Here is a 27,110-nt window from a genome sequence, read left to right on the forward strand (position 1 = left end):
TGAAGAGAAAGGCTAATGCCAAAGAGCTGTTTCACAAAGGTCACACAGAACACAGGGATTCCAGCCTCAACTGCAGCCTGTAGTAAGGGGCACTTTGGGTTTGCTAAGCCACTCACTTTGTATGCCACCTGCACACTGGGGAACAAAAAACGACAGAAAACAAATCTGTCTTTAACTGCCCTTGGTCCTTAATTACCTTCAGCAACCTCAAACTATCTGAACTACCCTCAGCAGCTGACAAAACTCTTTTACCTGTGCTCAGCAATACAGATGGTTTTGACAGCTTTGTTTAAAAATGCAGACAGTGAGGTTTCCCATTTTCCTAAAACATTAAACTCCCTCTTGAAGTGTAACCTGAGATCAATTATATTTCATCTGTTATGCGGCAGTTTTAATAAAGTGTTAAAATGAAAAATATTGAAAAATTACAGGAGAAAATAATCCTCTGAAATAATGTGAAAATGGAATAGGGAAATAATAATGCAACTGGAGAAGAAAATTATCACACCCACTCTCAGTTTGCTTCCATGCTGAGCATCTCCTTTGCTTAATCTTTCTAAGAGGAGACAACAGTAGATTCCAGTCCCCACCAAAGTCTCTGCTCCCAGGTTTGTACTCCTAGTAAAGCTACTCACTACTTCTACAGGAAAGAACTTTCCTCTTTAGAATAAGACAGAAAAAAAAAAACCCCAAACTGTTAAATCTGCCTGTTTATAAAACTCCTTATGTAAAGATACTATAGTGAATGAAGTATTAAATTATGCAGTGTGAGATGTAATGGAGTGAATTATATTCAGTAAGATCACACATTACTGAAAATATGAAAAAGCTCTACTGCTGGCTTTCAGTTGTCAAGCTACACACACGAACATATATATATATAGATATATATAGATATAGATATATATATATACATATTTTGCTCATCTCATTATTTTCTACTGTCTCCATGTGTGATAACATGCCCAATGCTGACACTTGTCCTGTTCTCCCTGGAAGACCCTACATTAGCATGTAAATAGCTGGCAGATACGAGGAAATGAAAGCAAGGAATAGCTCTTTAATTAACTTTAATCCTCTGAAAATCCATACAGCAATCTGTTCTGACAGTTTTCTACACAAGATCTTCTTAGGAGGTCCCTAAGTGCCGCCTGAGGATCACTGCCAGGCTGGAACGAGGAGAAAGAACGAACAAACCAGTTTTGGAGACAATATTTAGGCATTTTTTCTGCTGTTAAATGATGACTGGTGACTGCCATCTGGCATTATCAGAGCTGTCATTAGCCTGACTCTGGATGGGGAACAAAGGGATGCCATAAGCGAGGCTCAGCACACATCCCACCCATCTGACAGCAGGCATGGAGCAGCCTCCTGCAGCTCCTCACAGCACACAGCCTGCACAGCCCAGCCCTCTGGGGCACCTTTTCTCAGCCCACACTTCACACAGCACCCTCAAGGTTGAAGGGCAAAGGAGTTTTCTTGTTGGAAGACTTGATAGCAGTACCCAGCCCTTCAATCCTGAATGGCAAAATAGCTGGCAAGGCTGTAAAGGAGTGAGCTGAAATCGTTCCTCAGTGGCTTACAGCTTCCAAATGTAACAAGTGTTATTTATAATCCTCCATTACAAGGAAATTTCAAACAAATTTTGGTGTGGGGAAAAGAAAAAAAATCTAAGGCTAAATGGAAGGAGATGCAGCGGCACAGCTTTTGGCAACATGAGATTGTCAAAGAACTCCTACCTGCAGGTTAGATTTAGCTCTGAAAGTGGTCTATTAGTCCCATTCCTATAAATTCATATTCTGCCAGTTGAACCATGCTAAGTATGAAGACTGCATGTCATCACAATTCCCCCCTCAATGTTATTAATGCTGTAATATCATGTGCAGACATCTCACTTAATTCATCACATCAGATTCCAGGGCTAAAACACACAGAAAAGATCCAGCGTGGCAACTTCAAAAACTTGGTGACTGATAATGCTCAGAAGAATGCATCCTTTTATGAATATGTGAGCATGAATTTCAATAAGATGACCTTTAACATGACAGATTCCAGCTGAAAAAAAGAAGGAAATCTCTACTGACAGATAAATTACTTAAGATGAAGGTGCTCCTTCTAAGATTTACCTTACACAGACTAGTCCTTATACACACTGATCACTAATCCTCTTTAAACTATGCTCTACTTCCTGCAGCTCTGAGATGTTCTAATCTGATCTAAATTTTCCAGACTAGAGAAACACCATAAAAAGTCCCCTTAACAGCTGTGAAGACAAATAAAAGGTGAAATTGGAATAAGTTCATAAAAACATCATGATCACATCCAGGACTAGTTAGAAGATTGCTCTTTGGCCATCTGGCAACAGTACCTGGCACAGATAATGCCTGAACTATGGCCTCTCAGCTTATCTGGCTCCCTTTAAATAAATACGCAGCCACCAACCAGGTTGTTTCATAAAATCAAATAATAAAATGAAGCAACTCAAATAAATAAAATTTAATTATAAATTTTAAAGAGGCAAGAAAGAGGGGGAAAAAATCCACGAAGTAATACCCCAGAGGAGGTATAACGGATTTGAAATCTCCATCTGATCCTAGAGAACGGGACCACCCGGCTCCATACACTGCCCCCACAGCTGCACATTTCAGAGGCTGATTCATCTTCCAGACAGACAGGAGTGACAGCAGCTGTGATCCAGTCACACTTTTCTGGGAATACAGTGATTTCTTTACTCACTGCAACACTGCTAAATCTCACAGGATATTCAGACACTTGTACAGGGAGAAGAGAATGAGCAGCTCCGAAATTGCTTCTTGCAATATGTGAAGTTGCAAGAGTATCTCATATCTTTAGGAAAATTTGAAATAAAATACATGTTTTTTTAACATTACCAGTTTCATAAAGATGAAAACAAATACAAATATCAAAACACTGAAAGATGAAAACAAATATAAATATCAAAACACTGATGAAAGCATAATGCTTGCATGATGCAAGAAAAGGTCATGTAAATGTAAAACATAATGGAGAATATCAAGTAAATAAAAGCCACAGTGATAACGTTAATTTGTATTTTAAAGGCAGACAAATTTCAACACCATGAAAACATAAAGCCCCGAACAAAGCTGAAATGGGCAGCTCCACGTACAGGGCAATCCTTTGAGTCCATCAGAGGCACAAGTGGCTGGAGCTGCACACTCTGACCCAGCAAAGATCCAGGCTCCAAAAAGAATCATCACAGCTCCTCTGCTCTACTTTATCCAGAGACCTGTGATAAAGGCAGCTGAATGCTTCAAGAAATTAAACTGCATTAAGAAGATATAATAATAATCTCAAAGCTGGATATTCACCCAAGACCAAAAAATAACAAAGGTGTTAACAGACAAAAGGAATAAAATGATTTATCATTAAAAATGGCTATCCTATAGGAGATACCAGACTGCAGACATCCTCCTCTGTTTTGAAAGCAGAGATAAGGTTGTTCTGGGAAATTAGAGCCATTGGCAAGGAAGTTTCACCTGAACATTAAGCAAATTAGTTAAGAAGGTTCAGAATTCAAAGCATCTCTTTGAGTTGAGCATAACAAGATAAAACAGAGACAGATAAGCACTAGCTTTTGTGAAAGTAATTTAAACTGAACCAGTTGACAATTCTTTGAGGGAACTCACAGGAGAGTGAACCAGTGAACACAGGGTTTGAAAGTCTGTTTAAATGACCGAGCATCCCTGGGTTTTAATCATTACGTGAGAGCCAAATTCCTGCTGGTGGGAGCTGGCTGATGGAGGAGCACACCAGCCCTCCCTGCCATGCAAAGCAATTAGCAGGAGGCTGCACTGAGGATTAGAGCCAGAAGTTTTCCTTCAGGATCGTTATAAGCGTAGTGGAACAGGGGCAAGCAGCAAGATGTGAGCTGACAACATAAAATATTAATGTCAGCAGTGTCTAGAGACAAGGGTGAGGCGTTCTGGAGCACCTAAAAATATCAATAATGACACACGAGCGAAGGCTGATAAACAGACTGAGCAAAATCACACACGAATGTAACTTAATGCAGAAGGGAAGGAGAAAACTTTAGATTTCACACAGTGTGCACACAAGCAGCTTTTACACCACAACCTCCTAGGGATTTGATTTTGACACGCTTGGAAGCTATGACATCCCTAGGGACGTGCCAGACAGAGCCCGCAGAGAGGAGGAAGGAAAAGGACTTCAGCCATAACCTCCACAAACAAAACCACTTCAGCAACACAGCTCCAGGAAAAAATCAGATCCTTGTACTAACACAGGTTCACCACAATGATACCAGATGCTTCCAGGATATGACAAGACTCAAAAGAAAAAGAAAATCAGTGAAATGTTGATACTAACACAGCAGAGCAGGCAGTGTCAGGGAATACACACACGTGCCGCAGCAAAGGGTTGGCCACCTGGAGGAAGGTCATTGTCACATAGGTGAGGCACAGAAAACTGCAGTCTGCGCTGGGGGACTTCATAAAAAACCAAACATTATCAGAAGGAGAGGCAGTGAAGATTTCACAGCTCTTCCACTGCACTCCTGTTTGACTTGGGCTCAAGTCTTCAGCTATTTCACCCAAGAATCTCTGTTCCCCATGCTCTTTTATAACTGAGATAACAGTGCTTCCCCACCTTATAGGAATGACAGAAGGAAAAAACCAGCTGTAGATATTGAGTACTGCTTAAATGTGAGTGGCAGTGTCATTCAGGTTCCCAAAATAGACAGCATTTAACCTTGATTAGCTGCTAAGAGCTCTCATAAGTCTACCAAGCATTGATATTTATAACACATTTAACTCCAGACCAAGTCCCAGGACAAAAAAGAGAAAGGACAGGCAATGAATCAAGAAGGTTTCCCCCCCTCCCTCTCAGAGTTTCTTATCACTGCTTCTTGGGGGAAAAAACTGCCAGCAAAAAGAACTCATTGGTCTGCATGAATAAACCTTGTAAGTCCCAAAGCTGCCCCTGGGGAGGGCAGCAATCGTGCTCGTTACATCTGAACAATGCAGCAAAATGAGAAGATACCATTTTTCCTAAGTTGTATTCGCATGAAGAATGTGAACTCTGTAATTTTCATTTAACGTTATTAGCCATCCTTTTAGCATATTGAAAGTTAATTACAAATCAAAACTTTTGATGCAGGTCGTTAGGCGCCCATTCATCCGCGCTGAGGCAGAGCCATGATCTCAGAGCAGTGGCTGAGAGGGAACAGCTCGGAGGTTCTGTCAGCTGTAGAACATCCAAAACACAGGGAATTCTCCATAAAGCCGAAGTATGACCCCCCCCGCCCACCAGTCAGGCTTGGCAGGAAGTTCTTTATCTGTTTTAATAACTAATTCAACTGGATAGTTGGATGTTCTGGCTGCAGTTAAGAGATCCAGTTCCTCCAGTGGAGCAGTTTGGCACTAAAACTAAGCCTGTGTAACTACTGGCTGATGAGGGGCAACAATTCCATGTCCCTGCTCCCTCTTCTTAAAGGAAAACCAAACAGAAAAAAAACTACCTGTGCAGAGGGAGTAGGGAGAACATAGATACAGACAAAAGAGCGCCCCAAACTCAGCCTAGCTAGATTAACAAGAACTCACAAAGTCACAGCATTTTGGTAGGAGACAGATTTAGATGAGCCAGCTTGAGCTGGTAGCTTGGAGGGATCAAAAAATTCCTTATGTTAAGGAGTGAACCTCAACAGAGGACACAGCTCGATGCAGAAAATGCACCAACAGCTGCAGCAGAAGGAGCTTCAGAACCTCAGAGCTCACAAATCCATGTGCAGGCAGAGAGGAAAGCGAGGCAGGGAAGGCGTGCACATTTAATGACTTCTGCATCCCTGGTTTCCTTGTGTTATCTGAAGGAAAGCATCAGATCCAGAACACGTATGTTTCACACTCCTCAGCCTGCACATGCCCCAAGAGAGTTAAGTTATAAACCTGGCTATTATTTACATCTCCTCAGCATCCCATTTAGGATGTTTCCAAGGAATTCAGCAGGGCTTTTTCCTTTTCTTTTATGCAAGTAAAAAACCAATATTGGAAGGCAAGGGCTACAAACATAGCCTGAGGTTAACGCCACACATGACAAGTTCATGTGCACAGATATTACATAAGAAACACACTGCCTCACACAGAAGGAGGGGGTGGGTTAAATAGCTTTCTGGGGCTTTTTAAAATAATCCTTCAGTGGAAAAGATTTCATTTAAAGCTTTTAAAGTGTGATGACCATGCTCCATTATGAACCACTCACTGAGCTACCCGTGACCTGCACCTCTGTCACAATTCCAGCACAGGGATGAGCAGAATGAGACACTCAGCATGTCCTGCTGTACCCCACATGTTCAAAGACGAAATGGCCACCAAGGTACTTTCCTGCACAGGATTGTTTAGAGGCACATGAAAGCTCCTTGGAGAAAGCAATCACCTGGGCTTTCAGCAGGGCTGTGCTTGGATGGGACACTGAGGCAGAGTAGAAATGTGCAGCTGCTGCTGTTGTCCGGTGTTCAGGGAGAACAAGGAACGGCTCTGAGAAAACTAACAGCTCTGTGGTTTTAAACTGGGAGGGAAAGCAGAAAACAAACAGATGATTTGCTTGGCATTTTGCTAGAAGCAAACAGAAGAGCTGAGATTTACTTAAAGGACTGGTGAAGTGAACCAGAGATGGGAAAGAAAATGATTCCAGGGTGAGCTCTCCAAGCACTGAGGTGGCAAAGGATACCTCCAGCCCAGCCCTTGGGTGGGGGCTTTGGTCCATGCAGGCTGAGCCCCTTTAGCCTCCTGCAGAATGAACAAGAGGGAGAAAGAATAACGAACAGGGATATGTAGTGAAAACAGGGAGCGGGAGAGATGTCGCTGGAGTAAGCACTGCCTCTTGCTCATGTTCACTTCAGTCAAAAGGTCAAGAATTCTCTTGTATGGCGATTTTCATTTTTAAAAAACAACCCTGAATGGTTCACAAGCACTTTTTTCCCCCAGCACCAAACCCTTACATACACCATCTTAATAAACATCTCCACGTTGGAGAGGGATAAAAGGCATTTTGTTTTGATTTCATTATATCTCCTGAAATTGCTTTTTTCTTTCTGCATTTTTTTGTTGTCATTCAGTTGTGGTGGCCCTCACTGAGGGATAATGCAATAACACTTCTGACAAGGTTAGCTTTCCAATAACTTTGCAAATGGCATTTCCCAATGACAAAACAAGCACAGCTTCTCCTCTCTTCGTAATTAATATAATAGAAATGTCAACCTGAAAAGTTGGTCTCCAAAGGTAGTATGTTATCAACAGAAAATTAATTTATTAAAGCCAGAAAGTGTTTCCTTATCTGCAAAGCTGAAAATACTATTTACAGAGCAGAATTCCTGTTACAAGCATAAAACATAAAACTTCTGCAGCTTATATATGTGTCTGAAAAAAACAGCAACTGAGGGGAGGAGTTGAATTGCTCAAATTTCTAATTCAGACACTAGATCATTTGGGGAGCTGCACATTCCTTTTGCAAATGCCCTGTAGAAGCACACAGCTCTACGCTGTGTGCACATCCTACAAGAAACATTACCCCACATCCATGTTAATCTTTAATTTAATCCCAAGTTCAATGCACAGAATGAGCCTTCCCAGCTCCTCTCCCATCCATGTAGCAATAACAAACTGTTGGTCTTGGACCTGCCTGTAACCCATCTACCACAGAAGGCAGGGAAAAATGGGCGTGGGAGCAGGGACTGTTCCAGCCACTTCTTCCAGTGGAAAGCAATTCCAACATCATCTTGATGCCTAAAAAGCGTGTCCTCTTTTCCTGCCTCATGCTCACACTTTACCTGTTGATCCCTTTATAAACTCCTGACTTCAAAAAGGCAAGTGATCTTTCTAGGGAAATCCTGAAGCTCTGCATTCATACAGGCAGAAAATGACGCCTCAGCTTCCCCACTGACCCAAACTGGTTCCACCTGAACAGGCAAGTTTACAGTTAATGATTCTTCACCTGCCCCACACAACACTAAAAAAACCCAGCAGCTGTTCTGTCTAGTGAGAAACTTGTAAAATAATAATCTCATGACACCAATCAAAATTAATTAACTGAAACTGCACCAATTCTTCAAATTTTCTATAGCTTCTATTAAACAGTTGTTGACTATCTGAAATACCACCTAAACAAATGTGCTCATAAAAGAGGGAACAGTACATTTCTCCTCCATGCAACAAATCATGGGTCAGAGACCATTTCCAAGATGCTTTGTAAAACCTCATTTGACTTCTAATATATTCATCAATTTAAGCAATGCTTGACCTGAGATGTTGTGAACCCACATTGAACAAAATAGTCAGTACTGCATGATACTGTGCCAGGAGCAATCCAAAACTCCTCAATTCTCCAGACAGTCCTTCAGTTTTATAAAGATTTTGGGTCTTCATTTGAAAGGATGCTCTGACTGGTGTCTGAGTAGTGCAGCTGTTCTTACCAGAGGCTCCCATCACATGTTGAAATAAGCTACTGTGCAATTACTTAATTATCTCTCTCTCCTATCCTTTAAAAAAAAAATAAAATCCACTGCAATTCAACTTGAAGCAAACCCAGTTAATCCAGTTTTATGGCTGAGAATTAAAACAGAGAGAAGTCAGAGATTCAAAGCTGCAGCTCCTGTGGCAATACCACCACTCTAAGAGGCAGCGAGATTAATGCCTTCAAACCGTAAGTGTGTGAGGAACAAAGAATTGCAAAAAAAAAAAAAAACCCCACAACCAAAAACCTTTTTGTGCAGCTTAGCCTTGCTGGTATTTCAGAGCCTGCTGTTCAGAAATCCTAAGCCCCTTCCCCATCCCTGGATGCTGCCCAAGCCCCTGCCCAGCAGTCAGGTTTGTTCTGCCCGAGTTCCCCCAACAATCACTCCCTCATTCCACCCATCCATCTTCCCCCTGCTTCCCTGCCAGACCTGCTCAACCATCCTTCATAATTCAGAGCTGAGGAGCTAAGGAATAAATGTTGCAGCACATGCATCAAGGGAACTATAACTTTGAATTACCTGACCCGGGTGAGTTTAAATTCTCAGCCATAACATTGGATTAACCTAATTTCTTTTTATTGAATATTTTACCTTTAGAAGTCCTACAGCCCTTTCTCTCAGAGAAATATGCGAACTGAAGGTCATATAAATTCTTTTATGGGTATATTTCTAATTTTCATAATCTAACCTCTTAGCAGTGAGCATTAATATCTAGTGGGGGCAGAACAAAGCAGAATCCATCCAGTATTCTGGGAAAAAAAGATCACATTCCTATTGTTCTTCACAAATACCTCATAAAACAACATATAACTTTTAACTTTGCTGCATACTCTGAATTGTTATAAAATTTTAAAAAACCCTCTAAACTTGCTGCTTAAATAGAAGTTATGCCAGAGATAACATCAATAAGAATAGAGAGGCTGTCCCTGTGCCTCCACCTCAAAAACATCAGATATAAAGATAATAACGAACTCCGTATTTTTATCATTGCAAGGTTTACCAGATACATAATAAGGCAAGAGAAAGAATTACACAGAACTGATTCCCAGAAAACTGCGAAGATAATTTTTTATGAGCTCTTTTATGCTTCTGAAAGGGAAAGGGAAGCAAGGCCCAGGGGCCAATTCATCTTCTGCCTCCAGGCTGGCCATTTGAACTCAGCCTCACCATTTCCATGTTGAGAGCCCTCAGGTGATAAAGCTCAGCTCTAACAAAGCACATCACCTTCCTGCCTCCACGGGACAAAATCCTGCAGGTACCACACGGGTACACAAAGTACAATACCCAAAGTCAGGGAAAAGGCACATTTATCCACTAGCTGTGAGGAACTGGGACAACAGATGAAGAGGAAAAGGTCTCACTCGAGAGGAGGCAGTGGAAAACAAGAAGGGAAGACTCAATCCCAAACATGTGCAGTGCCCACATCTCAGAGCCAGAGACACCTCTGACAGATCAAACTAAGGGAACTCTTAGGCTTTGAAAAGTCATTTTGGAGCAGGATAAGGAAGTGAGAACTCAACAGCTCTGCTACTTTCTTCACTGAGTCAAAAGTGAGTCGTAAACTTATGACGAAGTCAGGCAAAGTAAGGAACAATGGCAAATAAGGAAACCAATCAAAAGAAAGGCAGGCACTGCTCTGGGAGCCCACACCACCAAAAAACCATTCTTCTGACTTTCCCGAATCTGCAAATCTCCCTTGAGAAACAGTAACTATGTTCTGGTTTAATTTAAAGATACTTCCTCCTCCCAAATGGTCTTTGTGCACTGCTTCAACACTCCTGCAAGACAGGCCCTTCTACAAACACATGGATCTCAGCTTTCCTTGTTAATTCTTTTTAGAGAGATTCTGCAATTGTATCAGTAAGTGATATTAGCAAGCCTCCTGAAACAACCTGTTTCAAAGGAAAATGGCTTGTACTCATTTTATTCTGGAAGACAATTGCCATTTGCTTAATATAGCCATGATATTTTACTGAGGTAATTATACTCTTAGCTATCAGTAACAATTAAACCCTTAGATTGAGGTTGCTTAATAAAGGTCTCAAAATAAATAACACATTCCAAACACAGTATTTTAAAATGTCAAGCATGCAAATAGGATCTTGTAATGAATATAACGAAGCATCAAGTATAAATCAGCACAGAGTTAGTTTGTCACTGTACAAGTGTCTGCAAAAATTGCCGTTGGAGTATTGTGGGATTGTTCTCAGGAAGCTACAGAAAGGGCAGTGCTGCAGATGAAACCATTCCAATAAATACTATGGCTGGTTCATGGCAAGGCCAGGGTGAAGCCATCAGCGCTGCTGTGCTTCTCTGGGGGCAGGGCTGAGTGACTTGGGGAACAGCTGAGGCTGATAAAATCTGTATTTGTTCTTTTGTATTCCCTGTAGCAACTTCCTTGAAAACCGGAGTGAGACCATTCCATTAAAAGCTAAATAAAACTCAAAAGCAGACAAATTAGAGGGTACAGACAGAGGGAAAAAAAAATCACTCTCAGACTCTGAGAACTAGAGATACTTGAAATCAGGTCAACAGATCCTAGCAGGCTGTTAGGTACGGAAGGTGAGAGCATGGTTTAAAGGTCCTCACAGTGCAGACTGCAGGATGATTGAGAAAGGGAAAGCAGACCAGTGATACACATGAAAAAAAAAACCAAAAAAACAGGAAATGTGTTGTCAGGACAAGCACTTGTGGAGTTATCTTGCACAATAGATGCAGGCAAAGAGTGGTACAGCAAGTTACCTCCACCACTGCTACATGTGGAGGCAGCTGCCTGAGCTCCAGGAGGTGGTTAAATGGATCAGGACTAAAAGAAAAAAAAAAAAAAGAAAAGAAAAAAGAAAAAAAGCCACAACAAATTTGGATTATACAGGGAAAAAAAAAAAAACCAAAACAAACCAACCAACTACAAAACTGTTGGTCAGAACTCCATTTCCCTGGAGCATGATCCACCCCATAGACAGATGGCAGTCAGAGGCCAACAAAAACAAAGTGTGATATTTCCTTAACTCCAACGAACAATGTCTATGGAAGCAGTCATCAAACTCCCAAATCCTGCTTTCTCCTCACAAAACTCAGCACCCTTTATCCAGTAACCCAGACACTCCTGTGGAAATCACAAACATGGAGCCCAGCAACCATCCTGCACCAGACTGAACTCAGGAGTGTTTGAACACCAGTTCATAGGGCAGGGAATTATTCATAAAAGCACCTACCTCATCTCTGACCCACTGGTCTTCATTCTTTAATAAAGGCACCCTGCAAGAAGGGTCTGGGAATTAATATTGATGATGGTACTGGGTATTAAAAATTAAAATTCAGCAGTGACCTGTTCCAAACCCCTGCGCTCCACAGGCAGCAATTCTCTCTTTGCCACTGTCCCACACCTTAATGATCTTCTGTCTCCTTCTGCTATTATCCTCCTTCACCTCCAACTACCAACCACCTTTTCTCTGAAATTATTTAACTGATTAATATAATCAAGTTGAAATTAGAGAGACCTCTGCTCAATCTAAAAGGCTGCTGAGTTCCCCTCAAGCACAAAGTCTTGTCTCCCTCTTCTCAAGGACGCAGGATGGTCCAAGGAAGCACTCACAAAGCCTGCCTTGCTTAAATGCTGGAGAGGGAGATGTGGAATCACCTTAAAATGTATTTATTTGCCAGTCATAAAAGGGAAGGTAACTTCCCTGAGTTTATAAAAACCTACAAAGTGAGCAGAGGGAAAAAAGGTTTGGCCAGGGTCAGGCTGACAGCAGTTAACAACCACGTGTGGAGCAGCAGCACAGCTTAAATGACATCCACAGAACCATGACATGGATTGAAGGAAGGAGAGTCACAACAGCCAGGGAAAGCATTGGATACTGCTCATAGCCCTGAGGAGCAGCTCAGACCTGCCCCAAGGCTGGCTGTGCTGCCTGCATGCAGAGCACAGCTCAGGGTGTGATGCCCAAAAGCTCTGTCACAAGGATCTGCTTGCCTAAGAGCCTCTTTTTAGTGCTGCTGAGTGCAAGACTGACTGCTGTATTTACAGCTAATTTTTCACATATCCCAGGAAAGGGGTTAATTCACCTTCTATGCTGCACACCCAGAACTTTAAGATCCTTCCTTGTGCTTTAAAATCATCTATCTACCTCCTCAGAAAACATATCATGCAGGACCCAATATGACAGAGAAGCTATCAGCATTATTTTAAATCTTTACTGATTACAAAACAAAGCAGATGGCAAATCAAGTCATGAACTCTGCAGCTGCCATGCTTAATGAACAGTTTAATTACCTAGTCCCATTTCTGATGCATTTTTGCCATTCTCAGCTCTGGGAGTCACTAATATACTTCACACTGACTGATATCTCCAAGAACATGTGGTATCAGCAGTCAGCTGGAGTTGGTTAATCAATACTTGTTTAATCTCTAACTTTTATGGTGATGGCCTAAATTATGTCTCAATAGAAACAGATTTCTTATCATATCACATGATCTGGTTGAGAGCCCAGGAAACAAAAGGGAATTTTTCAGTCTCTTCTCTGGGTAGCAGAGTACCCAAAGGCAGACAAGTGCACAGACAGGAAATAAACACAGTGAAACAACAACGTCCAACACAAGCAGATTAGTTCAGTCGTTGTGTTGTGCCTTATACGAGAGCAAGGGCTGCAATTATGGCACTGTGCATTCGTAAAGCCTACAATTTCAGGAACAAATTGGACTCATTTGGAATAAGTTACAAAAAGTAACTGAGATTGGGCTTCCCATTTTGAGTTTTGAGCTTCCTGCAAAGGATCACATCCTGGCTGCAAAAAGCAGGGCATCTTGCCTCCGGTCAAACCTGCAGTGGTATGGGCTGATCCCACACACTCTACAGCTGCTTGCAGAAGTTCCTTCTGGGTACACACTGTGCTTTCAGGAGTCACTGAACTGAACATGGGCAGGGAATGAGGCTGGCAGGTCTGAACCCTGGCAGCAGCCAAGTAAGAAACACAGTAAGAGCTGATCACAATCAGGTGAAATCACAGGAGGAGAGGAGGAGATGATAGCCAGCCTTTGGCCCTCCACATCAGAGGGCTTTGGGAGTTTTTGAGTGCGTCTTTATTGCTGTTCTCCAGCAACATTTCTGATGCACAGGACCCAGTTGTACCCTCTGGAAGCTGCCCTCCTGAAATAAATAAGCCAGAACTGGCTTTCCATGACATACTGACTCAGTCAGCTGCTTACACTCAAATAAGGATTTTCAGAAAGGGTTTTTCATTTTGGGAGGCCTCTATGTCATATAAAATTTCCTAAGATATTCCAATTTTTGCCATTCAGTACAGAACTGACTGTTTTTAACAAGCCCACTTCATAAACAAAGACCAGGAGTTGTGTGCAAAGCTCTCATCAAAGGAGAAACACTCAAAAGCTTAAGGACAACACAAAAGTCAAATACAAAACTGTGTGAGCAAGCATGGCGTTCAAAGCAAATACAGCAGTACATCAAACAGGCAAAAGGGCAGAGGTGGACTAGATGTTTCCCCAGCATTTCAGGCACCTCCCAGTACTGCTGTATCACAGCTACCCTAGGTACTAAAGTAAAGATGAGTTTCCCAAAACTCTGAGCTAAGGGAAAGCAAAAAGCATGACAGACAGCAAACCCAGCCAGGCAGATCCCTGAGAGAGTGAATCCATCCCTTCAAACATCAATTTCTGTTTCATCACCTTAAGTGAAGGGAGTGACGCCCCAGGAGAAGCCTGCCAGCCATCAATGTCTGAAAGCCTCGGTGGTGTCCTAGTCTACTTTTATATTTCATGGAAAACATGTAAATCAGGAAACTTCAGTCCTGCCCTGATTTACAAGGACGTATGGGACAAAATGATCAACCAACACGTTCTAAAGAGCAGTTTGTGTGCAGGAACAATCAGGATGCAGCTCCTACACCAGCCCACACTCAGCAGTGGAATCGATGGGGCTGGACCACTCCAGTAACATCCAGAGATTGGAGAATGCTGTTCCAGTCTGCCAGGGAAGAGAGATTTGTAGGGATGCACTGAAGTATCCCAGACTGACAACTGTGTCACTTCCAACCAACGGGAAAGGCCCGAGATCAAGAAAGCCCAAAGGAAGCAAATGAGGTGAGGAAGGAAGAAATGGACAGAGAGGTGAAACGCACCGAAATGGAAATATGAGAGCAACCAAGACAGAGACTGTGGCAAGCAGCAACTGAGCACAACTGACAAGTGAGACAGGCAGTCTGCAAGAGTCACAAAATACTGCTTCAGACTTGTGGGGATAAAACCCAGTAGCCACAGAAGTGCGAAGGAGTCAGGCTGGCAAAGCGAGTACCCCCTGAAGAGAGTTCATTTACTACTGAAATATTAGGTACTGCTGTTACCAAACAAAAAAAAACAGCTCGTTGATTTCTATTCATATTTTAAAGCATATTCTAGGACTGAGACTTCCAGGTTCCAACCTGAGCCCAAAAGAAGGCAAACTGCTTCAGCATTAAACTTGCGCTGTTGAACACCTCTGATGCCTTTCAGGCCTTGTTTGCTCAGCACACAGGAACTGATTCACTGCCCTAGCAGACTCAAACGTACACAAATGCAGAAGTCATACTACCAAAAGCAATAGCATTTCAATCATATATATAATACTCTCCCCCAAATTAGATTTTCACAGTCCTATTTAACAAGACAAAGACTGAATAGAGAGAACTCATCTTTTCCATTCTCAAATTACATAAGAGCACGCTACCGTACTGATGCCACTAATTAGATAATTAAATACCATTCTAGGTGATATGCTTTCAATGTAAAATAATTATTTCTGACAGGAAATTTATTTGCTCAATCTCATTTTAAATCACAATATCATACTTTTTTAATTAAATTGAATTCTTTCTTCTGATTTTGCATGAGAAGAGCAACCAGCAGGAGACACAGTGCTGAGGATAGATTGTCCAAGTACCATAATGCATGTACTTCTTCACAAAGGACCCCAGCATTCTCTGGATGGAATATAAATTTTCAGAGAACAGCAAAGTCTTTATTCCTTCAAAACAGGTCAGTTGATGAATCACTGAGCACACTGAAAACCTCCCCTGTCAAAACACAAGTTTATTTGCCATGGTCTGATGAAGAACACTTCCAACTTTTCCTGTGCTCCTCTTCAGGGGGAGCACAGCAAACAAAGCAAAGGTTTGTCTTTCCATATAAATGAGGGTACACTCCATCACATGACAAAGTAGTGTTGTGGTTTTGTCCCATACTTAAAGAAAAGTAATAATATTTTTATGTCCTATGATAAAAAGTCTTTCTGCTGAACACTGGAAATCAGTTAACCAAGGGAATATTTTCGAAACCATCTGAGAAACTTCCTTCATGGCTGAGCAGTCCAGCACAATGTTAGACAGCTGAAAAGGTTATAAAGACAGGTTTTTTATTGGGCTCAGTATGCACCTGGGTCTTCTGCAGCCATGGCAGTCCCAAACTAGAACACTACAGAGAGCTGCCTGCTGCTGGCGGCAGGAGAAGGGCTGGGAGATGCTTTTTCTGTTTCCATGGAGAGTTTGGTCCACCCACCCTGACTCGGTGTGAGGCTGAAAGAACCGCTGTCATTTTTCTCTTCGCACTACTGTGACTCTCCATGGCATCAAACTCTGCAGTCAGAAGATCTGATGGAATATCCTCTTGTAAAGTGGCTGCTTCATGCTTCAAGAGCCCTGCTTGCTGCACCATACATCACAGCTTCTTTGTCTCAACAATGACATGGGAATTACACAAAATTGGAATTAAAATCGATCAAAACGCTTTAGTTGACACTGAAAATCAAAGCCTAAAGCTCAGGCACCACAGCAGTTCCTTCCCCTCCTGCCTCCCCACGTGGTGATGCGCCTGGCTCCCTCTCATGAGCTCTGACTACTGGAGTCTGACCTTCTGCACGCACATAAGCTCATTTACGTGAGCAGCTTTATAACACCAGGGAGATTGCTCAGATGAGGGAAGTTTTGCAAGGAGTATTCTTGGAAAGTGAAGTAACTCTCATTCTGGCTACAACAAATTATTATTCCCTTTGTGGAAAGAGAGCTCTCAGAATTTAATATAAAATTTTCAATGCTCTGCAGACTTCAGAATTATTGTATAGAATTTCATCATGAGAGCACACCTGATATAGGATGATGCAGACCCCTTTGATATATTCTATAGAAAGAATCTTAAAACGTATTTTCAATTTACTGGTCTAGTGCTTGCCATTACATTTGAACAGACTTCCAGCGTAAGAGGAAGGCAAATCTCTTACTCTCTGTAAATTGTTTTTCCACAGGAACAGTTGACAAGGTGCTGCCACTTCGTTCTTTTTAGGAAAGGAGGCAATGCAGCCAAAGCCATTATAAATTCCCTTCAGTGGCTCAAAACATTCCAGCAACAACATGATTCAATTCTCTGCCCTCGCAGTGATGCCAAGGCTCAGACAAAGTCACATATCCTCAGCACAGCATGAGCCCAGCTGTGGGGGATCACAAGCACAGTTTTAGGAGGCACTGGTGCTTCCATTCCAATGAAGCCCTAAAGACAGGTTTCATGTCTCCCACGGCACCCATTATGCAAAGACCCCAGAACGGTTTTGTAGCACCAGTTATAGAGGTGAACAAAGGAGAAATAGGAAGGACTGCACCTGGCAGAAAGAAATAAGGACATGGGCCTTTCCAAACGTGGTCTGGGAACTCACCTTGGTGAGGAGCACCACACGTTTCTGCAGCCGCCGGACCAGTGCTTCCTGGTGCTCTCGTTTCTTCTTCTCGTCGAACAACTGGCTCTGCACACCCAGGATTTCCTCCTGGAGCTGCTGCCGGGCCTTCTCCAGCGTCCGGGCACTAAGAAAGATGAGACAGACCTGTGAGATCCTGAGAGCCGCCTCTCCATCATCACAGAGATCAGGGAAGCCTCAGAGGAGAAGCATGACCACGACCGCGCCACTGTCATCTTATGGCTGCGCCACTGGAAACTGGGTAGCTGCAGTCTCGTTATCAGCTGTTGACAGAAAAAGATATGAGAGAAGAACCACTCCAGGGACAGCCCTCTTGTGCAGCACAAGACAATTACTGGAACCTCACATGTATGAAGCATTGAAGTAATGCACATCTGTTTCAAAATCAATCTGTTTGCCTTTGAGAACATGCCTTGTTTTCAACAAACAACACACCATCTTGGGTTCTACTGGATCTTTTCATTTTTTTCCTAACAAAGTAGAAGAAAAAGTAGGTTTGATATTATCTGCTTTGACTGAGAGATAGCACTCAGCAAGTAATTACAGCCACTACCTGCACATTGCTCTTGCCAGCAACCTATGTTGGAAGAGAAATGTCTTCTGAGGCAGGTGATTAGCACTTGTTTTGAGATGTGGACATGATTCTCAGTTAAACCAGAACAGCCTGAGCCCTCTTCTTCTCAGTTCTCTGTGCAGCACGCTGTGGTGATGCACAGTTATCCATGGGCTCCTGGAGAAGCTCTCCACATGAGCCCTTCAGCCCCAAGTCTGCTGCTGGGACACTGAGGGACAGCTGCTCCGAGGCTCACACCAAGCATCTCATCACACATCAACTGCTGGCCAAGCACTTGATCGATAACAAAATAAAAGCGGAATCACTCCTGTGATCAAGAGAGAGTTCACAATTTAAATACTATGAGTTTATCCAAGGCTGCACTAAGTATTTAAGGAGTGAGTAGGACATGAAATAAAAGTATTGCACACAAGAAGAAAACCCTCAAGCATGCAAGCAAGCAAGATCAAACCAAACATCTCCAGCTTAGTCAGGAACAGAAGCACTTTGTTTCTCTAATGCTAGAAACAACACTGGAAAATGTATGAGTGCTTCCAAGGGGTCTTATTCATCATTATATTTGAATGAAAATAAATTAAAATGCTTTTAAATAAAATAGCACTATTGTTAAGGTACTGTTTAGATAGATCCAAAAGGGAATACTTACAGAACACTTCTAGCATAAATCAAGTACAACCTGCACTGCCAGGTCACCAAATTGTATTTCTTGGGAAATGTCTGTAGGTATTCACAAGAATTCCAAAGCAGCTGTCTCCCTACCTCAAAATCCTTCTCTTTGAAAAAAGTATTTGTTTTAAAGCACTGGATGAATTAGAAACCTGTTTGAAGCTCCAGTTCAATTTGGAACCATTCACAGACCAATTCAATAATTTGGAACTGTGAAATAGTCTCTTCATTGCTGTATTCAGGTGGGAAGGCTTATCAAGAGGGCTTCACATCTACATTTGAAACTGGATAATTGCATTACAGGACACCACTACTTCCTTGGACCTGTTTTAAATAATCAGTTAAGAAGGGCACCTGTGCCAAGAGTAACATCTCTGTTGATGGAACATGCCTGTGGGTCAGCCTGCAGCAGATCAGTCCTCAAAACAGAGCAGAGAGGATGGGTAATTCCTGGTAACCTCAATTTCTGCCTTAAGATTTATTACAGCTTGTTCAACAATATTCCTTTTTATGCATAGGGTAAATGTAAGTACAGAACCCTCATTAACTTTGATATATGTGTTACAATAATTAAAATCACACTACAGAAACCTTGCTGCAAATATCCCTTTCTTTATCATAGAATTTTTGTCCTGATTAGAGTCAGAACAAAAGAAAAAAATGCAAACATAACATTAATTACCCTGAAACAGCAAAAATCTCACATTTGATTATTACAAAACATTTTGATAAGGCAATGGAGCAATCTTTTTTTTTTAATCTCCCAGTATTGTGACTTATTTCTATAAATGTTGAGTGGACCGACAAATGATGATTGATTTGACATTCACCAAGAAAAATGAGATATGTGCGAGGTTTCCTTCCCAAAATAATGAAATATATTTGAGATTCACGTCTCATGGAGAGCACAGACGTTCAGCCACACACAAAACTCTCGAGCTAGGTTAGAAAACAACTGTTTCAAAACATGAGAGAAGTTGAGCAAAGAGAGACAAATGGGCAATTTCCTTGGCCACTGCATGGAAATAACATCTTCATATGTTTCTATTTCAGCCTCAATACAAATGCGATGTTAATGTACCTAAAATTCAAATGCCAGGGATGTCTCTGAAAGCGAGGACAATCCTCAAAATCCCTGAACTGTTACCATAGGTTTCCTTGCTATGGGAGGCGTGAAATTCAACTTGCTCACAACTCTCCACACCATGCCAAAGTACATTATTGAGATCCTTTCTTCCTCTCTTTGGGCAGATTGATAATTCTTCCAGAAACTGCACCAAATACAACATGAGCTGCTTCTATAAGGAAAAATCCAAAAGGAAAGTTCTATTTCTTATTGACAGAAGACAGGATTTGCAAGTAGGTGCTCAGAAGCAAAAGCCTTTAAAGCCAGACTTGTGCATTCTTCTTCCACCCTGATGACACCTATGGCTTTTCAGAAGTAATTGCTCACTCAATATGAGCATTAAAACCTAAAATAAAAGAGGCACAAAGTTCTCCATTCAACATAAGCTTGGGGAAGTGGCATTTAAAAAAATCTTTGCAAGTTCAAAGTAAACCTTTTAAGCCTTAAAGAGAAAAGTCATTTCTGTTTATCAGCCTATTAATGTTCCTTGTGCCACATCCCAGTGAATGAGATGCCAACATCTTTCTGCTCTGAGCTGTTTGAGACTCTTCATATTTTGCTCTTCCCTTCTGTAATCCACTTTAATGCAATCTTAATGATAAAACTTCATTTTCCAGAATATTCTTTGAAAGACTGAGAACAATGAGGGCACACAGTGAATACTGAAGCTATAAGATACATTTTAATAATCTCCTTCAAAAATGACAAAAGCAGCCCGACAGCTTTCCCCCCACTCCCCAGTGATCCATAAAACATCATTTTATTCACTCCATCCTTATAGTAGCCAAGTTACCACCTCAGAGTTGCTAACAAATAAAAAAAAACACAAAAAAACCAGGGAAAGCGAACAGGATGCCAGAAGCAGTCTGCGTATGAACATGGGAGGAAAACAAGGGGTCCACAGTGACAATTAGAGGAGCAGCACTGTCTGGGTCATGTTGTAGCTCAGGAGAAGATGAGACACGTGTACCTACCAGGGCCAGCTGTCAGGAGGGAGAGCACGTCAAAGAGAAAAGCAGAGTGTGATGGGAAAGGAACAGTGAGGGAGCACAGGGGGAGAACACGGTGACAGCGCCGTGGCACACGCGGGGCTGAGAAGAGAAACGCGCCGCAGCCATCAACATCCTCGTGTCAGAGTCCAAAAAAAGGGGGTTAATGCAGAAGCTAATGAGGCAAAAAGGAGCAGGGGAAATTGTTTTGTAGCAAGACATTTGGATGAAGGAACACCCGTTCCTGAAACTTGACAACTCGCAGGCATCTCAATGAATCCACACGTACACACATAAACCACGCTGGAAACTGATAAACAGAGGGCTGAACAAAAATGTTATTTTTCATTCCAGTTCCTCCCCCACAGGTTTTCTGAGCAAACACAAAGGCATAAGTAAAAACAGGGTAACTCCTGCATGTCTTTTATTTTCCAGTGGATAGCAGCAGGACATCCCTGCCTGTGCTCTCCCTCAAGGATTCTTCCAACCTCCAATTTCTGACACAGACAACTTCCCCCCTCAGCCTCTGCCAAACCTGCCTCAGCACTATCCAGGACAGGAATTAAAAAAGAAAAAAAGAAGGAAGAAGATGAAAATGGTCTGACTTAAATAGGGACAGGACAGAGAATGAAAAGGTGAGGCTTGGCAAAACAGAAAAATAGCCATTGTATGTTAAAAAGGGAAAAAAAATTTGATCCATTACAAAATGCTATGGAAAAGACTGGTAAGAGGTCTGGGAACACAGCTACAGATGGAGCTGCCTAAACTAGTTTAGCATTTAAGGCAGATAAACTAGAAGAACCACCATCAAGGAGGAGAAGACTTTAGTGCTGCAAGTATTTCAGCTCAGAATTCAGTGGTTTGGGTGCGAACTTTTACTACAATAAGACTGGCAGCTCTTTCTGCTTCCTTTCTTCTTCACAGACAGAATTGTCACCCTCCCCTGCCCTCAAATCCTTCCCTGCCACTGGGACTGAGGGAGCTGTGGGGGCCAACAGGTCTGTGTTATCTATTTGCTCACTACATTCAGAAAGAGAAATGATACAAAATATGAACATCTTTAGTAGAAGTTATCACAGGGGCTATATTTTATTTAAAGCTTTAAGTGTGCCTCACAGAGAGCCATGTGAAATACTGCTGCACAAAATATTACATGAAATGGTCTACAGAGAGTTGGTGGGAAAACACGCTTTCTTCTTGTTATTTATTTCTCCCAAGTCTTCAGCAAATATCTGCAAACTTTCTCTTGGTTCACACCTTGTATTTTCTCAAAGATCTTTTGTGTAACTCACCAGCATCAGGCTTCCATAAATCACAAATCATTCAAAAGTAAACAGATCATACATCATCTTGCCGCTAGACATACAAGGAAGATTCAAATCATATTGAATTTATAATGAGGGAGGAACATAAAGAGAATTATTTTGCTAGTGCAGCCAGATGAAATGAGTAAGAAGCAGACAGACATTTGGAGCTTTATTGCTACACTGACAATGCTTTATCTGTGAGACAATATTTAATTTTATTCCCTAACCAACAGCGTAACTACCAGGCTCCGAAATGCAGTTCCACCAAAGTGAGCAGTTAGAGAAAAGAAATAACACACATTTTCTGCCCCAGCCCCAGTACAGTGGCCATAATTGACTGGCAGGAGTTAAGATTCACTAAAATAAATTCACATCAGGCACCCTGTGCTTCCTTCCATTACAGGGTCAACATGCTGCAGCACCCGGGGCTGTGCTGACAGCAGTGACCCAAAGGAGCCCAGCCCAGGAACGTGGCCAAAATGCACAGACTCCACCTGAGCAGACATTTAATCAGCCACCAAAATGCACAGGCCAAAATGCACAGACTCCACCTGAACAGACACTTAATCAGCCACTCAAGATGAAAATCACTGTCACAGTTCCAAACATGCCTTCCACATCACCATCAAGAAGAGAATGAAAGCATTGTCTTAACAAATGAGGAACGTCGGTGGCTTGTTTTGGTTTTATGTGGAAACATCAGTAGTTTCAACGTCTATCACTGAATTCTGGGATGAAAAATATTTCAAGGGGGAGATAACTACAGGCATAAATGTCCTTTTTCTAAGCTTCTAAACCTGAAGGCCAAAGCTTCTTCTAAAGGCATTTATTTGGCAAATAAAACTTCTGCTGGTATTTAAAAACCACTGAGCCCACACTGCTGGCTGTGCACTTACTGCACTTGAAAATGCTGCTGCCTTCAGTACAACTGGCTGCAGGAGAAATTATTCTGATATCTGAATAAACAAAGTGATTAATATTTGCTTTTGCAGCCAGATCTTTAAGGGCCTTTGGCATGTGCAGATTCTCGTGGCTCTCGTTCTGAATCAACAACAGGTCAGACATCAGTTACACCCTCAGCAAACAGGTTCCCTTTGCAGTGCTTGGAGAGAAGCAAATACTAAATGCTCTTAAAAAAATGCAAGTAATTAAAAAGCAGGAGCTAAAACCACGAGTCCTCTGTGATGATTAACACAGCATATAGCCAATATAGCATGTGTCATCTCTCCCTGCATCATCAGTTGCATGTGGCATTTGGCAAGTATGGAGGACGGACTATTTTAAAAGGGCATTCACTGAAAAGGGTTTTCCACTTCCATTCTGAGATAAGAACAAGTTTAAGGTGTCCTTCCTACACTGCAGAGAACAGAACACCCACAATTGCCCCCTGACCACAGACTGACCCACCACACCAAGATATTCACTAAATTGTTCAAAACACATCACAGGGAGCTGGGAAGGGAGAATCTCCATTCCCATTATTTCATCAGGAGTTATGTTCATTTGGTCCGCTTTGCAGCTCCTAATTTCGGCTCTCCTAATAACCCTGGCTCATGAGGAAGGTCAGCCTGTGGATGACACTGTCAGTAAGGGAACACGTGGAGCTTCAGCACCAGAAGATGCCAAATGTCTGCTCCCTTCTCTATCACCCCTCATCCAGATTTCAGCATCCAGCACAAGGCAGTAAAATACTGGAGAAAGGGAACTATGAAAGGAGGGAGGAAAACAAACAAGCCCCCAAAGAACAACCCCAAGGAAGAATTTTGAAAGGAAACCTTTTCTCCAGCCAGGATCCAAGCCCCCTCTCTGCAGCTGGCTTAATTTACATCATCTAATTCAAATTCTAAATGCTTCAAAGTGTTATTACACTTTTTTCGTTGGAAACAAAAATGACAATAACTGAAACAAAACTCTCAATGAGAAAACCCAAAGACTGAAATAATTACTAATCAAAACAGAGGCCTGTACATGGACTGCTGAAGTCACTGGCCAACTCTACCCAGTAATTTCTCTTCGCGTCGGCTCTGATGAGTTTTGTATTTCTAACATTTCATCAATTTGAATCACTAAATTCAATTTGCATTCACAGATAAACAGAGAAGGAATAATAAATACTCTCATCTGACCTTGAAGTGTGACACAGAAAATTGCCCTCGATGATTTCATTTCAGACTGAACCAGAATGAATAATGCAGTTGGCCCCACCAGTTACCAATCTATAATCACACTTGTGGGCAGGAGGAACTCATGGCTGTGCCTAAATATGATGAAGAAAGTCAAAACTTCTCACTCTTTTTTGTACTAGTATTTTCTGCTGCTCCCTCACTACAGGGATTAAGTCCCTACCTCTGTCCTTCCCCACCACTCAGCCCCAAATTCACATCCCAAGGATTTCAGTTTGTTGAACATCACAAGTGAAGGCATTGCACAGTTTCCTCAACCCAATCCAGTGTTATCTGTTTTATAAAGTGCACATAATAACTCTTCTTTCTCCCAGTAAGCTGTCAAGTCACTGGGACAACTCTCCAGCACAGCCACACCACACAGGCAACTGGTAACATGAACACCATGAGTGACTAAGAATATTTCCAATTTCTCTTATACGCTCCAACCAACACTTATCAAGAGAGTGGGAAAGTCATCTGGGAATAGCATGAGAGCTGAGGAGCTCTAAAGAATAAAGAACTGATAAAGAGGAATGAAAAAGAGGAAAATTTGCTTGAAGTGGTGAAAGAAATGAGTAGGAGAATGGTCCTGCTGAACCAACTTGTCAGCAAACAAATCTGCTGAAATTCTAGGCTCTTGACAGTTAGATAATGGCTTATCTTAATAAAATAAGAAGGGTCAAAGTGTTTGGATGAGAAAAACAAAACATTAAACCCTCCACTGCAATACAGCAAGTGAGTCCTCACAGACTGGTGACTCATTACAGCTTTGTGAAGGTTCTGTGGATCTGTTTCAAATTACCTTTTCCAACGAGACCTCATTTCCAGTGTGCATTACAGTACTCCACAGCGAAATGAGGATTGAAATGAGGATTGTATATTACTGCTCAGTCACTTTTTCTTTTTTTTTTAATATCTGAACCTAAGACTACCTGAACAAATTTACAGAAACACAATTGTCCAAAGTACTTTTTTGCAGAACAATTCAGTGATGGACCCTCACCATAACTCTGACTAAAATCCAAAGCTGTGGCTCAGCATTTCAGGATCAGGCTTTTGTCAGTGAAAACCCCTCCGGCTTATGAGATGAAAACTTGTCTCAGTTTTCACTAGGGACTCAGAAAAGAATTCGTGGTGTTACTTGTTGACAACAAATAAACCCAAACAATTAAGTGCTACCCCCCAGCATTTACCCATGGGACACCGGCAGAGATAAAAGCAAAGGAATGACTGCAAAGTCACTCAGCTATCTGTGACAAGCACTCTGCCAGACTGCTGCTCTTGGCGTTTCTTTCTCACAAGCACCAATTTAACTCCATCTCGTATCTGCCTCCCACCTGCTTTGACTCAGCTCATGTCAAAGCAGTCTACCAGGACCCAAGCCATATTAAGCACAGCGTTTAACAGACCTGCTAATCCTTAAATCCTCAATATGGATGCATTTTAAGTCTGCAAAGATCTTAAAATTTTCATGGCCAAATAACCGGACCTGTAACCATAGATTTTCCAAGTGTCACCATGTCTTTGGGGACAAACAACATGTCATGGTAGCGTAGGATCTTTTCTACCATGCTCTAACAAGAAATCAGGATTCACTGCTAACTGCATCTGTTTTCTGCAGGATCTCTGCCTCATTTGCTTCAGAATTTGGAAGATTAATGAAGCACAGAAATTGCTTGAAGAGAACGGTCTCACATTAGGGCAACTGAAAGTCTCCCCCCAAAAAAATCTGGTTCCAATTCTTGCCTCTGCCAGAGCTCCTGGTGATACCACGACTTTTTCAAAGCAGTCCTTGGTGCTGAGCTCCAGTGCTGGGCACTGACACTGCTGCTGAAATCAATAGCAGCTACTCAGGCCATATGAAGCCTTGGGTCAGTGCTTTGAAAGAAATCGTTCTAAATATTCCATACTGGCATCTCCAAAAATAAGGCTACACTTTCTCCTCGATTTACATCTGATATAACAGAACTAGCATCAGAAATAACAAATAAATTATTAAAAATCTCTGTAGAAAAGCATTAATAGCTGCTCATTAAGTCAACATAGTCCACCATCTCTGCCAAGTAAAACAAGAATGCTGCATGCTATAGGAAAACAGACTAAGGAGGTGAGCCATGACTTGAATTTGGGATTTCCCACCCCCTGAGAGCTTCACCTTGTAACCCTGATCTTGGCTTTCAAGTACCTATTTTCCTCATGGGGAAAACAGCACTTAAAATATTAAAAAACAAACAAACAAACAAAAAAAACCAAAACATAAAAGCAAAACCATATATCTAAGAACCAGAATGAGGCAAAACAGCAGTGTTAGCTGAAGCTGCCCCAAAAACATTCACTGTGGGGTAAGCTTCATCCCAATTAAATTCTTTTACATTCTCATACACATCCATTTTGGGCATGTACATAAGCACAGGCAGACCCACGAAGCAGAGAAGAGCTGGTCTCCAGCCATCTGGTGTCACATAATGAGACTAAAGAAACTGGGATCTTTCCAAGCTCGACTGTCACACCAGGAATATCTGCCATTCCTCCTGCAGTGGCTGTGCAGCCTCTCTCTCTGCAAACCCAGGGAATTTGTAGAGCTGCTGTGTCTGGGCACCTGAGCAGAGGCAAAAGCTTCCTCAGACCCCATTCCCAAGCTGTATTTTTTTTCCCCATGAAGAGGTTATGCCCAAATCAGATTTACAGTGAAGTCCTGCTAACCCCATTCCGAAAACATCCTGTGGATGCTCGTTTTCCCTGTTCCACTGAGAAATCCAGAGCACTATTTCAATCTTCCACTGGACTGCTGACATTATTAGGATTTACATGCAGGGCACAGAGACCCATCTTCCTCTAATTTTAATCCCCCAAATTAGGTCAAAGAACCCATAAACCAAGACAAGGCAAGGGGAATAAAGCTGTCACCATGGAAGAACTGCCAGAACAACTGCATTTATAGCCTTGTTACATCAATTCTTCTGCATCGATATTTTTAAGTGTTTAATAAAATGATACTACATTCAATGCAATCTTTTTGTCATGAATACTTACAGAGAA

General features: G+C 41.9%; 1 protein-coding gene across 2 annotated transcripts in view; it reads right to left on the reverse strand.

Annotated features, from left to right (window-relative positions):
- Window positions 1–27,110, reverse strand: part of MAD1L1 (mitotic arrest deficient 1 like 1) — a 347,279-nt gene that overhangs the window by 227,786 nt on the left and 92,383 nt on the right. For both annotated transcript variants that reach the window (XM_066198140.1, XM_066198141.1), the window contains one exon: window positions 17,206–17,350. In XM_066198140.1, the coding sequence (XP_066054237.1) occupies window positions 17,206–17,350 (145 nt within the window). The remainder of the gene's footprint in view (window positions 1–17,205; window positions 17,351–27,110) is intronic.

This window comes from Chamaea fasciata, unplaced genomic scaffold (genome assembly GCF_029207755.1).
Source record: "Chamaea fasciata isolate MVZ Bird 193981 ecotype frontalis unplaced genomic scaffold, bChaFas1.0.hap1 SCAF_16, whole genome shotgun sequence".
In the NCBI taxonomy this organism is placed as follows: domain Eukaryota; kingdom Metazoa; phylum Chordata; class Aves; order Passeriformes; family Sylviidae; genus Chamaea; species Chamaea fasciata.